Genomic DNA, 13,099 nt, shown 5'->3' with positions numbered 1-13,099 from the left:
ATCGGGTTTCTTTGTGAGATTGGATGAGAGAAGAGAGGTGCGATCTTTGCCTTTGGCTTTAATGTAGGCTCTCTCTAGAATTTTCTTTGGATAACCACGATTCAAAAATCTGGCACATTCTTTGTCGAAGTTTTGCATGTCGGAGCATTTTCTCCTGATTCATATAAATTTCCCATAGGGTATGCTCCATTTCAGGGACATGGGATGATTACTAGTGGCATGCAGAGGTATGTTGGAGCTAGTGGGTTTACGGTATAATGCTGTCATTAGTGCACTCTGAGCCACTGTAAGAAGAATATCCAAAAATGTGATAGAAATCTTGTTGTGGCTTTCAGTGAATTTAAGGTTCAGTTCATTGGCATTAAGAACATTGACAAAGTCTAACCATTCAGTGGTAGTACCGTCCCAAATGATGAATAAATCATCAATGTATCTAAGACAAAGGGCTATTTTTCTGTGTACATACTGTTCTCCGGGCACCATACCACAAATTGCTCCCACCATCCAATAGTTAAATTTGTGTACGAAGGCGCAAGCATGGTGCCCAGGGCTGTACCCTCTAGTTGGACATAAAATTCTTTGTTGAACAAAGAAATGCTGTTAGTCAAACAAAGGGAAATCATCTCCAGAATCATAGTGCTGTTTTGAAGAAAATTCATGGACTTAATATGTAAAAACAATTTGCATGCATGTAAACGATCAACATGTCTGATCGATGTATAATGTGACACTACATCGAGTGTTGCCAGCAGGAAAGTGTCTTCCCAAGGTATACCATTTATTTTATTCAGGAAGTCCTTGGTATAGCTTAAACATGAAGGAAGAGATGGAACAAAAGAGACCAAGGTTTCATCCACCATTTTCGAGGTGTATTTGAGGAGAGCATCACAAAGGGTTACAATGGGTCTCCCAGGTGGTTTTTTGATGCTCTTATGTAACTTTGGTAAAAAATAAATGGTCGGTGTTATGGGAAATCTGGGTTGAAGGAATTTGCACATGTGCTCATCCAAAATACCTTTAGTTTGCCATACTCATAAAAGGGCAGAAAGTTTAAGATTCATATCTTCAGATGGGTCAGCTTTTTATTTGGCCTAACATGCTCTGTCATTCAATTGTCTTTTGGCTTTGGAGATATAATCCTGTCGATTCATTATGACCACATTAGTTCCCTTATCTGAGGGTTTAATGATACATCAGCCGATGAGTTTAACCTCTTCAAAGTACTTTGCTGCGGAAAACTCACATTGTGTTTATAATGTAAGTTCTTTTTTTTAATCTTCTTTAAGTCGCTGATGACCAAATCTTGGAAGGCTTCAATGTGTCCTCCTGAATTGAACATAGGATTGAATCTCGACTTGGACTTGAGTTTACTAGTCTCTGGCCAATTTGTGTGGATATTCATGGTGTTCCATTCTTGTTCACTGATTTCTTGATTAGGGAGACATTCATGTTCCAAATGGATAAGATCTGTGAGAGTTTGCATGTCTGCAATGGGCACCAGTGGGTGCCCTAATAGTGGATCTTTAGATTTAGGCTTAGGCGGATTCAAAGCAAAAAATGTTTTCAATCTAACTTTTTGCCTGTATTTGTCAAGATCTATTCTTGTTTCAGCATAGTCATAAGGTGCAGTGGGGCAGAAATTGAGGCCCAGTGTCAGGATTGTCAATTCGACTGAAGAAAAGGAACGAGATGAAGAATTGACTATCGATGTGTCAGGGTTTGCCATATCTGTTTTCATAATTTCTTGGTCCCAGAGCGAGTTGCCCTCTCGGATTTCTCCATCTCTAATGCGCTTGAGGCATTGTCCCCACCTTGTTTTTTTCTTCCACGTTGACCCATGGTTTTGCCTCGTCCGTTGCCTCTGTTTTTTTTGTTGCTGTTGTTCTGGCCATCTATACCTAATAGTCTCATCTTCTCTAAAAAATTGAGTTTTCTTAACGGTTGCTCACTTTCAGTTGTGTCAACTTCAGAGGATGATGGGTATGATGGTGCTGGTCTTGCAGGTATTTGGTCACTCCGTCAGTCCAGAAAGAATAGACACCCCCTCGATCGTAAGGCACTATACTTTGTTGGGCGAAGACCAATCGCCTCATGTGTTTAGTAATAGAAAGGTGTAGCAAAAGCTTAACCATGGTGCGGCCATTTTAAGGTGACTGAAATCGCCATTTTGTTTTCTTCTTGTTTTCTCTAGCGTTGCCTTTTTGCCTCATGTAAAACTGCTTTGCTGAAATATTATTCTGCTTCACTGGTGCACAATGCAAGGTCGCGAGGGGCATGTTGAAACATAACGCAGTAACCCGGACAGAAATGCCCGGTCCCCTCCCTCGCATATCCTTGGAGAGTGAGCAGCAAGGCATTCTAATCAGTACAGCAGGTGCCAGCTAGTCTCGGTAAGCACAGTAGAAATACTAGAGCGAACATTAAATGACTTGAATTATGCTCTTCTTTGCGGCCCCTCCTTTCCTGAGCCCGGTAGGGACCTGGAGAGCAAGTTGACCCCCAGTACACGAATAAAAACGAGGAGATAGCAAGGTCTGGAATGTGACTCTCCCTACGCACAGCTTGCTTGTAGAAATAGAAGCATTGTATTCTTTAAAACAAAGTCTTATGTCTGTGAGCTTACAAAATTGCAAACTGTTACTAAATGAATGTTTGAAGGTGTCATACTCGTCACCATTGTCAATCATTGTGCCTAGTTCAAAGGAAATGCAGTAGGGGCGGTATAAGTTGTGACACTACTGATTACTAGATGCTTGCTTTGTATAAATATAACTGTTGTACGAATTTCTCTCTCTTGCATCCCCCAAGGTCTGGTAGGCACACGTCGCGGGGCGTGGGACCAGTTGGCTAACTGAGACTATTTGCTTTGCAATAAACCCTAGATTTTGGGAATACAACCTTGTGTCTGGCATATCAGTTCGTATGTGCATTGTTTGCACAAACGAGGGTCCCTTCAACTCGTGATCAACGATGAAGATTATCAAATCTCTTGGCAAATGTAAATACCCTGCCTTTTTCATAGTCATCTTTATCGCGGATACATTTCCGCTGTTTTCTTAATTCAATATTGTCCTTAAAAATCTTGCACCTTTTTTCCATATTGGTGCGAATCAGTTGACCTTCCTCGCTCGGGGTAATTGACAACAATTGTTCTTCAATTTCCTGAATTTTGGCCAATATTTTGAGCCTGTCTGTTCGTGCATATTTGATTAACATTTTCAAGAAGGTGACAGAACATGTATTACTGGATTCGCCCCACTCCTGCAGCATAGCAATATCCTGCTCTTCAAATGATGGTGTTGTTAAAATACGTAAGCCTCTGGGAATTCCGCCCACATCAATATAATTCTAGGGTGAGTGTTCTTCCCACCACTTGCTAATTTCTCTTTTCTGCAGTTTCTCCAATTCTCTCAATAATCTTACTTCATTGTTGGCAGAGACTTCCCCGGTTATTCCTTTTTCTTTAGTGTTGCTGTTGATAGACTGAGTTTCGCTGAACAGAGAGATAGCCTGTTCCCTGCGAGCATTTTTCGCGATCCGCTTGTGATGTCTTTTTGTAGTGTGCACAGGATTGTGTGGAGACCAAGGGTTTATCTGCTTAAAACTGTGTTTGCTCCTAGCATATCAATATCCCATAAATTATGGATAAGGAATGAGCTCAGAAACGGATACCATTAGAAGGCAAAATATGTAAAATAGAACCTTTGTGGGTCAAAACTCACCGCAATGGAGGCATTCACCTTCACCCTCCGATGTCGGGAAGCCGCCAACCTGCATTTTGTCCAGCCCTTCACCAGGTCGCTGATGCCTTCTGACGTAATATACGTCTGGTATTATACATATTTGTTGTGTTGTTTAAGAACAAATAAAAGTAACAACACCGGGTGTACTGTAAAAGAACTGTTTTGTCTCTGACATTCTGGGGCAAAGCTACCGATCCCCTTACCACAAATCCACTGAAGAGCAGTACACCAGAGACTATGGTGTAAATAACATAACACGTAACATAGCAGGTGTATTTGTAAAGCGCACGTTCACCCCCGAAGGGGCATTTTGGTGCTAATAACAGATGTTTATTGTTACCAAACTTAATGGTACTAATTTTATCGACCTCGGAAGGATGAAGGGCTGAGTGGACCTGCCGGGATTCGAACGTGGGACCATGAGGTCAAATAGTCAAACACAGGTCCCTGTAGTGGATTCATTAGTCCACTGAGCCACAGACCTGGTTTTCAATGGATTAACAATGGATTTTCTACCACTTGAGGAATTGGGGACCATTGCAATACCCTGCCATCCTGCTTCCCTGTCTTCTCGCACCTACCTTCCATCCATGCCTCAGCACAACCCCTTGTCGGTACACAAATAACAGCAGCTTCCTGGAGAGACAGGTAAGAGGTGGGAAAGGGTGATTTACAGTTGCCATTTGTCTTACCAATCTGTGCTTGGCTCTACCTCAGCTCAGTCATACCATCCCCTGCTCCACCAGTTATTGTTGGTGTTCTCTTTTACTGATTCTAGATTGTTATTTTGAATTTTAGAAACCATAACTTACTTGGAAGGCCAAAGTCTCTTTCCCTTTGCAGGTCTATAGCAGCCAGATCTAGGCCAGGATCTTTAGTGATTTTGAACAGCTTCTCGCGGACCTCCTCAGACATCATGGCGCTGTGTTTCATTAACTTGGCACCATTAACCAGAAGACCTCTTAGCCAAGGGTCAAGTCCGCCTGCAGTCAGAAAAGAGTGTCCAGTGAGTGTGATTTAAATGCAGTAATCAAACATTTGTTTATGCATTGATACACTTCCTGAACATTAAGACTTACAGAGGCGTAGAGCACAAAAGGAAATTGGAAGATTATGCCTCAGCCATCATAGACGTTTAATGTCAATGTATCACAGACTAACACAAGTTTGTTTCCAGTGACCTTTTTCCAGGAAGTGAGCTTAAATTAGACCTATATCGTTTGAGAGACAAAGAGGCATGCACTTAGCAGCATCCATGACAATTTATTTTATTTTGTTTACCGAGTGTGAACCTAGCTTTGCTGCTCATCAGTATGGGATCAATTGTGTACATTAGATGGTTGCAGGTGGGGAATATTCCCCACGACATCGCTCTCATTATCAGCATTCTATTTAGGGTTGCAGGGATTAATTAACATTTACAATTAGTGGGGTGCTTAAAATTCTACAATCCTTATTGCTAAGGCGAGATCACGTGCTTGAGGAAGAGATAACGTTTGCAAAAATAAAACAACCCACTTGCTCTGCATGTGTGAAGTTCAGAAGCCTGAAGAGAAGGTTTACGCTAAGGGAAAGGTGTGCATGATGGCAAAACACTGTAAACAACCATGACAGCATAATTGATTACCTTAAGGCAAAACAAGACAGTGGCAGAAGCAAAAGGAAAAACTGTAACAAAGACAACATCAGTAAGTCTGACAGATGTGGAAGTCGATCACAGGCAGTCAACTACAAAGACCGTGCAGAACCTGGTAAAAACAGCATTGATTGTGGAAAGAAAGGCCATTTCTCGACGATGTGCCGAACTAAATACAACAAGACTGTTAATGCCACGGAAAGTGATGAATACCTACATGACAAAACCTAACTACTGATCAGCAATATAGAAAAATCAGTCTCTTCTGCTCAATCTTTGTTGATGTTACACATGTTACATTCATGTCTAACTCTTGTTTGGACTGTACCAAGTACCTGAATTAATGTATTTTGCTGCTGTATATAGGTTTTCTGCAAGTTCTCCGGTGAGGGCTTGTGAAGAGCAGTCTACAGTGTATGTGCAGGGGGGTTTGACTCACACAGTAGTATATTATTTAACTGACTTGACCCTTGGGATCGGATAAGAATGGTTTTATATTGAGATACAGTTAGCTATACATCAGGTCTCAACAAAAGTGTGTTTATATAGAATATTTACTGAAAAATAATGGGCCTCATTATAGGTCTGGCGGTAGCCTTGGCGGTAAAACCGGCAGGCTGCCGCCAAACATCAGAACATTTCTGGGGCCCGCAAATGGCCAATTAGCGGGACCCGGTATTTGCCCATTCGCAGGCACCGGAAAAAAGATGCTCCCCATTCCCATTCGGCCCCATAGGGCTGAATGGGAATGGGGAGGTCGGATGCACCGGCACCGTTTATAACGGTGCCGGTGCATCTGACATGCTGTGCTCACGGGTGCCGGCAGAAAGACACCCGCAAGCACAACTCTTAGTTTGCCTGTCTGGGAACTACGGTACTGGTAAGGTTGCCGCTACTTTAGTTCGCGGACCGGGAACCTACTGTATTTCCCAGACGGCAAACTTATAATGATGCCCAATGTCTTTATTAGAAACTCCAACATTAAGAAATATCCCCAGTGTGTGCAATTACCTAAAGATATGAGCAAAAAGCAGTACCACACAGTTTTACAGGTGAGCAAAATGGGTGAGTTAAAAGTTCAAACATGTTTGGAAAAAATTAAATGGCAAACATGTCTGAAATATATTGAAGTCTACGAGGACAAGGATGTTCTTCTGTAGGTGAGAACCTTTATTATAAGACATACAGGTACAGCATCCTACACCCAATCTAGATGAAAGCAACTCCTAACTCTAGGACCCGGAATCTGGAAATAGACCACTGATACAAGGACGACATCCAGCTGCCACTCACCCAGGGTTCCACACACATGCAGGTAAGCAGGACTAGATACTACAAAATCTTTAAAAAGTAAAAGCAAGTATTTACAGGTGGCGGGAATGCTGGTAACTCTCCATAGGACTCCATGGAGGGGATTGCCGCAAGTACCGGTAATGGTAGTATTCTTTTGCCGGTGGGGGCCTGATCTACTAGCAGGTCATACCTGGAGGTAGATCCATGGCCCCCACAGTCAAACTTGTGTTTCCTGGTCCGGTAAAAATGCTGGTGCCAGAATTACCATTAATTTTACCATCATTGTTTCCAGACCGGGGAACATGTAATGACCCCAGTGCCTCTAAAAATCTCAATCCCCATCTAAACAAGTATTTAGTACAAGTTCAGCTGCAAGAACAATTATTAGGTAGTTAGATTGAGGTTTAGATCGAATTTTTGTCCATAGATTCAAATAAGATGAAGCCTGTAGGCAGCTCACGGTTATTGGGGAAAGTGATATAAGTATTACCTGCATATCACACAAGCTGTTTGACAGGCAACCACCAGTCTGGAGAGGATGGTGGACCCCATTAGAAAAGTTCCAGGCACAGGCTTGTCGACCAGCTGCCAGGAGAAGCAGAGCTGCAGAAATTACAGTTCCATTGGATGTTGTAGTCAGGTGGGTGGTTGCTTGGTGAATGACTGCCGTCCAAGCCCCAAGACTCTGGAGAAGAAGACCAGTGGCGAATTGGAGGTCAGAATGATGAGAAATCGTGCTTCAGGACTGGATGCAGGACATGCCCATGAAGAGGAGCAGATGCAGAGGTCAGAGCCAGGATGTACAAAAAAGGATTAGGTGTAACAGCAACATCGCAATTTGGGTTGCAGCAGGCAGAAAAGGTTTCCATCTCTGGTCCAGTGAATACCACAGGTCCAGGAAGCTTTGGGGGTGAACACAGGGCTTCAGAGCCTGAGGGTCCAACTGTTCACACTGGATGGGAGGAGAAGAAGTGAATGTTGCAGGATTCCAAGGCATGAGGAGGCAGAATTTCACTGTCATGATGATCAGTAGCAGCACTGACGGTATCACAGATCTTCAGTGATGTCTCTTTTAACTGCCTTCAATATTGAAAACTTCAGAATGGCTTGGGGTCTCCCTAGTAATACACACACATGGGCTGGGGGTTATGCTGACCCTCACTATCAAAATCCATGCACCTTTCACATTTGTGGCAGCCATCCAATCAGGACTGCCTACCTAACCTCAACTTTCGCTTGCAGACACAGATGTGGAATAATGTGTCTGAGAGACTCTCATTCCACTTTGAACCCAAATCCATATATATCAGGATGTCTTTGTAAGCTCTGTGAGGAGATCACATAAGCAGAACAGCCAAAATGGCAGTTCCTCATGGTCAAAACATAACCAGAAGGACCACAAAGAATACAACTGGAATGTAGGTTCCTGTCCAGGGAGAAAGTGGCTACCAACACAGTAATAAGGCTACTCATGAATGGACCGAAATGGGGGGCTCTGAGAGCACCCTTGCCCAGGTGGGCATACAGGCTACTAAGGGCAACACATCACCATTGGTTGGCAGAGGTCTCTCTGTCAGCAAAAAGCCAGAAAATATTTAGGAGACTACTTAATTTAGCAAAAGAAAAGCCCAAATTGAATTTTTGACCACAGAGTCTCTGTTACAAAGGACCAAAAGAATTCTGTATGCCCGTATTCCAGACTTTTAAGAAAATATTTAATTTATTTATTAATCTGTTTTAGTTAATTAAAACTTTTCACATTGCAAACAATTCCAGATTTTGACGATGGGTCATTTGCGGGATACCACATTTGGCTGCGGATCTATGAAAATGTACTTCACATTCGGTTAGGCAAAGAGAAGGTCTGCTTGTCCAAAACGGGTTCTCCCAACCATTGGTGGCACAAACAATGGCGATAAATATAAGACTTAGTCCATGTTTGGAGGAACAGGTACCCTGCGTGCGATTATAGGCAAATGACAACCTTCTTTGATTTGATGCATGTTCTTACAATAGGCTCACGTCTTATTGCATTTAAGGATTACTCTAGATCATTAAAAAACCAATGAACAAAATTGGGGTTGAAGATTTAACCGTGACATCAAAGAATCCGGCTACACTATAATTCCAGAAGACAAGAGGGACAGCAGTAAAAGATAAAACAAGAAGAAACTCCACAAAATATGAACATGAACTAATGCAGTGAACAAATGTAAGTAGCAAATAAATATTGTTCAGTTATATGTATCAGGTAGCACCCACAGATGCTTTGAAACATGAACTCTGTGTCTCATTGCTTTTGGTTGCTGTGTTTTAATGATCCATTAAGATATGTCCATTAGCCAAAGATCTATTTCGGGACAAGAGTGTTTTGCAGAATCACAGAAGTCTATTTTTCGCCACCCTGATTCCTTTCCTAATCTAAGCACCATGAGGAGCAAGACCTCTTAGTGCAGCCATATTGTTAAAGACCATAGTCCTTCTCGTATGTTTAAAATCTTTCTCCAAAATTCAGTTTTGGGCATTCACACACATCATTCCATCATGCTGTAATTTGTGGACATTTGCAGATATGTCTGTACCATTACATCCACAATGTTAGTACTGATAGCATTAACTTAAATGATGTTGTCCCTTCTTTGTGGAGATAGGTACAGATGCATTCATATTTTCCACTGAGCAAAGATTATCCTCTTGCTTGGGGTGATGTCGGGATTTTCTCAGGAATATCTGTGCTAAACCGGAACCAACTTCGATCTCCCAATCCAGTCTATACTTCTGTAGGCAGTGAGTGCTCTTGTCTGTTAACCACAGTTTCCTGGAGGCATCTGACAAAGCCTCAAGAATATTTGAGACAGCCAGCTGTAAGCAAAGAGTCACTGCCTCAGGTTGTGCCAGAGCTTCCTCCCAGTCAAGTTGTATTTTTTGTTGCAGCAAACTGAATGAAGTAACTCATGTGTTCAGAAATAAGTCTCCCATTTTTTAATATGTTGTTTGCGATCCAATTCTCCCAGTGCAGTCTTTTTCCCTGTATCTTAATTGCTGAATTACTCCACAGAGAAGATAATGTGAATCAAGAGCGAGCCACACCCATGACTTTGAGTATTTTGTAAACACATCTCTAGTGCACCTAACAGAGACGAGAGCAAGTGGATTTGTTTTGATGTTTTCTGTGAAAAAGACTAAAGGAAGAGTTGATGGTTTAGCAGGAAATCATTCAATCTTCACCCACTCAAGGGTATTCATTATGATGGAGGAAGGTGCACTAACCTTCTTCAAAAATAGTTTTCAGCAATTCCCAAGTGAAGCTGACACCATTAGGAATAACTTGCATTGGATCATGCTGCGCCAAGATGCCATACTAGTGAAGTACATAGCATGTCCAGTACCTTTTAAGGCAAGGTAAAAACATCAGCAAGAATTCAAAGCAGAGTAAAGTGTAGGAAAATAGAATCTGCGGAGGTGACCGAGTGGATCAATCCTATAGTTTGCATGAAAAAGGCTGAAGGCAAAGGCCTGTGTGTCGACATTGCACAGTAAGCCTCAATAACAATGTAATCACTGGCGGCTACCTCCTTCCTGACATTACCGAATTCATGCTTTTCTTCAATGACGCAAAGATATATTTATTTATTTATTTATTTTTTTTTTTTTACTTTCTTTAACCTAAAAGGTTTTTAAAAGGTTTTGTGTTCAAACTCTTCGTTTCTGGATTTTTACAGTTTACAGTTTACAGTTTACAGTTTACTCTACACATCTTCTTTGTTTGCAGTCGCGAGTATTGTGTCCAAGATTTTAGCGGTTGCAGTAACCCATGTAGTACGCCCACCTCCGATTAACCTGGCCCACCAAATCTCTTCGTCAAAGGTATGTGCCGCTGCTTACATCGTCTTCAGATAAGAATTTCTTGTAAGCTCTACGCCTGGACAAGTTAGGAGTAGGTGTCTTGTGGTTTCTACCACCACTGGGTCTTTGCAGAATCTGCATTTGTTTGTTGTTGCTAGACCTCTTATCTTGAGAATTTCATTAGTGTGGAGTAAGTTAAGATGAGCTCTTAAAAAAGTGTTCCTCAATTTACGATCGGGATATCTTTTCACAAAGGGTTGGAGTTCATGTAATTTAAAGGTCATGAGTGGTAAATCGGCCACCAGTTTGTAAGAACCTGCTTGTTCCAAGGTGTTGACCCAATCAAGCTCGTTTAATTTCTTTTGAATTTTCATTGGATTTTCCACCAGGTCTTTTTTTGAGCAATTGATTTTATCCAGTTTCAAATCCTTGATCCTTGTACCACTGGGTCAGGACAGCGGAGCAACCACTTTCAGCTTCTGCATTTATCGCTTCTAGTAGTTTCGAGCGTTTTTCAAGGAGTAATTTTCTGAAAAGCATCACAGTGTTCCTTTCTACTAATGCGGACATCGAGAGCTGGCTCATTTCGCGTCTTATTAAGACCAGAGGTGTGGAACTCGGTAGATTTAAAACTTCTCTCCAATATTGGCTTTCTAACATGGGCCAGATTTTTTTTGGAAGGCCAGGCATAGCTTCAGCTCCATACACAAGTGTGGGTATGACCTTGGTTTTGTAAAATTCTATAACTGGTATGAGAGAAAAACGGCCAAATTTCTTGTCTATTGCTTTGGCTTGAGCTATTAAACTCTTTGTTTTTCTCAGAAGTTGTTTTTGCATAGCGTTTTCCTTTGGCGTGTTATCCACCATGATACCCAGATATTTAAATTCTGTCACCTTCTCGATCGGTTCTCCTTCCAAAGTCCATGTGAAAAGGTCGCTTTTTATTTTTCCTTTGCCAAAGAACAGAATCTTAGTCTTTGGCTTGTTTATGTCCAAGCCATTTGCGGCGATATATGCAGCAAGGTTGGTCAGTTGTCTTTGTAACCCTATTGCTGTCTGGTCTACAATAATGATATTGTCTGCATATAAAATTCTTGAGATTTTCGTGTTTCCAATTTGTGGAGGGAAGGATCGAACCATGTGCTCCGTTTCTTTATAGTCCCCTATAAAGGTCAAAAAGAGCGCCGGGGCCAACGGGCATCCTTGCTTGACTCCTCGGTTTGTAGGGATCTCATCAGAGAGTGTTCCTTGGTGGTCAAGCCTCACTTGGATTCTAGTGGCCGTGTGGAGGGCTATGAGTGGTTGTAATATGCTTGCTGGACACTTCCAGACCCTTAGATTTTCCCAAAGCCTTGATCTATTTACCTGGTCGAACGCTTGGCTAAGATCGACGAAAGCCATGTAAGTTCGTGGGCCACCAGCAAGAGACTTGCTTTTTAAGATGTTAACCGTGAGAATGTTGGTGGTTGTTCCCACGTTCTTTTTGAACCCAGATTGAAACGGGTCGTTACATGGCGCGTTCTCTGCCCATTTTTGGAAGTGTTTAAGGAGTAGAGATCCATAAACCTTGCCGATCACATTTAGCAAAGCGATTGGTCGAAAATTTCTGGGGTCGTCTCTCACCCCCTTCTTGAAAATAGGGACAATCACCGCATTTGTCCCGGATTTTGGTAGAGCTTTCGCTGTGGTCACTCTTCGAATGACTGCACTTATAAACTTTGACCAGACCTCCGGATGTTCTTTTAAGTGCACGTTGGTCAGGCCATCCGGCCCAGGGGCTCTTGAGTTTTCAACTTTTTCAAGATGTATAAAATATCTTCTGCATCGTGGAGCTCCACCCACAAAGATTGGTTTTGTTCCTGGATAATGATGTTATTTGCAGCGACATCGAAGAAGAGATTTTCAAAATGGATTTTCCACTTTGTTTCCGAAATGCCATTGATCAGGGCATCTGAGTTGATTTGATCAGTCGCATTTATCAGAGCCCAGAAATCTCGAGGATTTTTGAAGGACACACACCGTAGCATGTCTTCTGAGTCCTTTTGATACATGATGTGTCGGCTCTCTATCAGCCAGGACTTGTAGGCCCTTAGTTCACAGGTCCAGTCTTGTTTGTCGATGTTTAAACCGGATTTCATGTATCTTCTCTTTAGCTTTCTGAGTTTTCGTCTTCTGATGACCAAAATTTGGTCATACGTATGTATTGACTTGTTTGTAGATGTACCGTTTTTAATTTTAGGTTTCATGAAAACGTTTAACAGGTCACTATAGTCCGGTTGTGCAAAGGCGCCTTCCAGCAGATCTCGCTTAATGTAGTTGGTTGTTAAGGAGATAATGTTTTTTTGACTCAAGGCGAGCCGATTTCCTTTAGGATTCGTTTTAAGCTTTGGAGCGCACATTGTTTTTTCGGTTGCAGTGACTGACCAAGTTAGGCATAGCAGACTGTGATCACTCGCCTTTGTTTTTTGAATGTCAAAGGATGCAATGATCGGCAGTAGTGCGGATGAAGCGTAGATGTAATCAATTGTGGCCGTAACATTTCTACCTTCCCATGTTGGAGGCAGATTTATCATTTGAAATG

The 13,099-nt window shown here is 42.0% G+C and overlaps 1 protein-coding gene across 1 annotated transcript in view; it reads right to left on the bottom strand.

The window, feature by feature from the left end:
- Nucleotides 1-13,099, bottom strand: part of LOC138578694 (lactoperoxidase-like) — a 513,803-nt gene that overhangs the window by 80,943 nt on the left and 419,761 nt on the right. Inside the window, exon 9 of the mRNA XM_069649723.1 lies at nt 4,556-4,726. Coding sequence (XP_069505824.1) covers nt 4,556-4,726 — 171 coding nt within the window. The remainder of the gene's footprint in view (nt 1-4,555; nt 4,727-13,099) is intronic.

Source organism: Ambystoma mexicanum, chromosome 1p (genome assembly GCF_040938575.1).
Source record: "Ambystoma mexicanum isolate Mex_15411 chromosome 1p, UKY_AmexF1_1, whole genome shotgun sequence".
In the NCBI taxonomy this organism is placed as follows: Eukaryota; Metazoa; Chordata; class Amphibia; order Caudata; family Ambystomatidae; genus Ambystoma; species Ambystoma mexicanum.
This window is presented reverse-complemented; position numbering and strand designations above follow the sequence as displayed.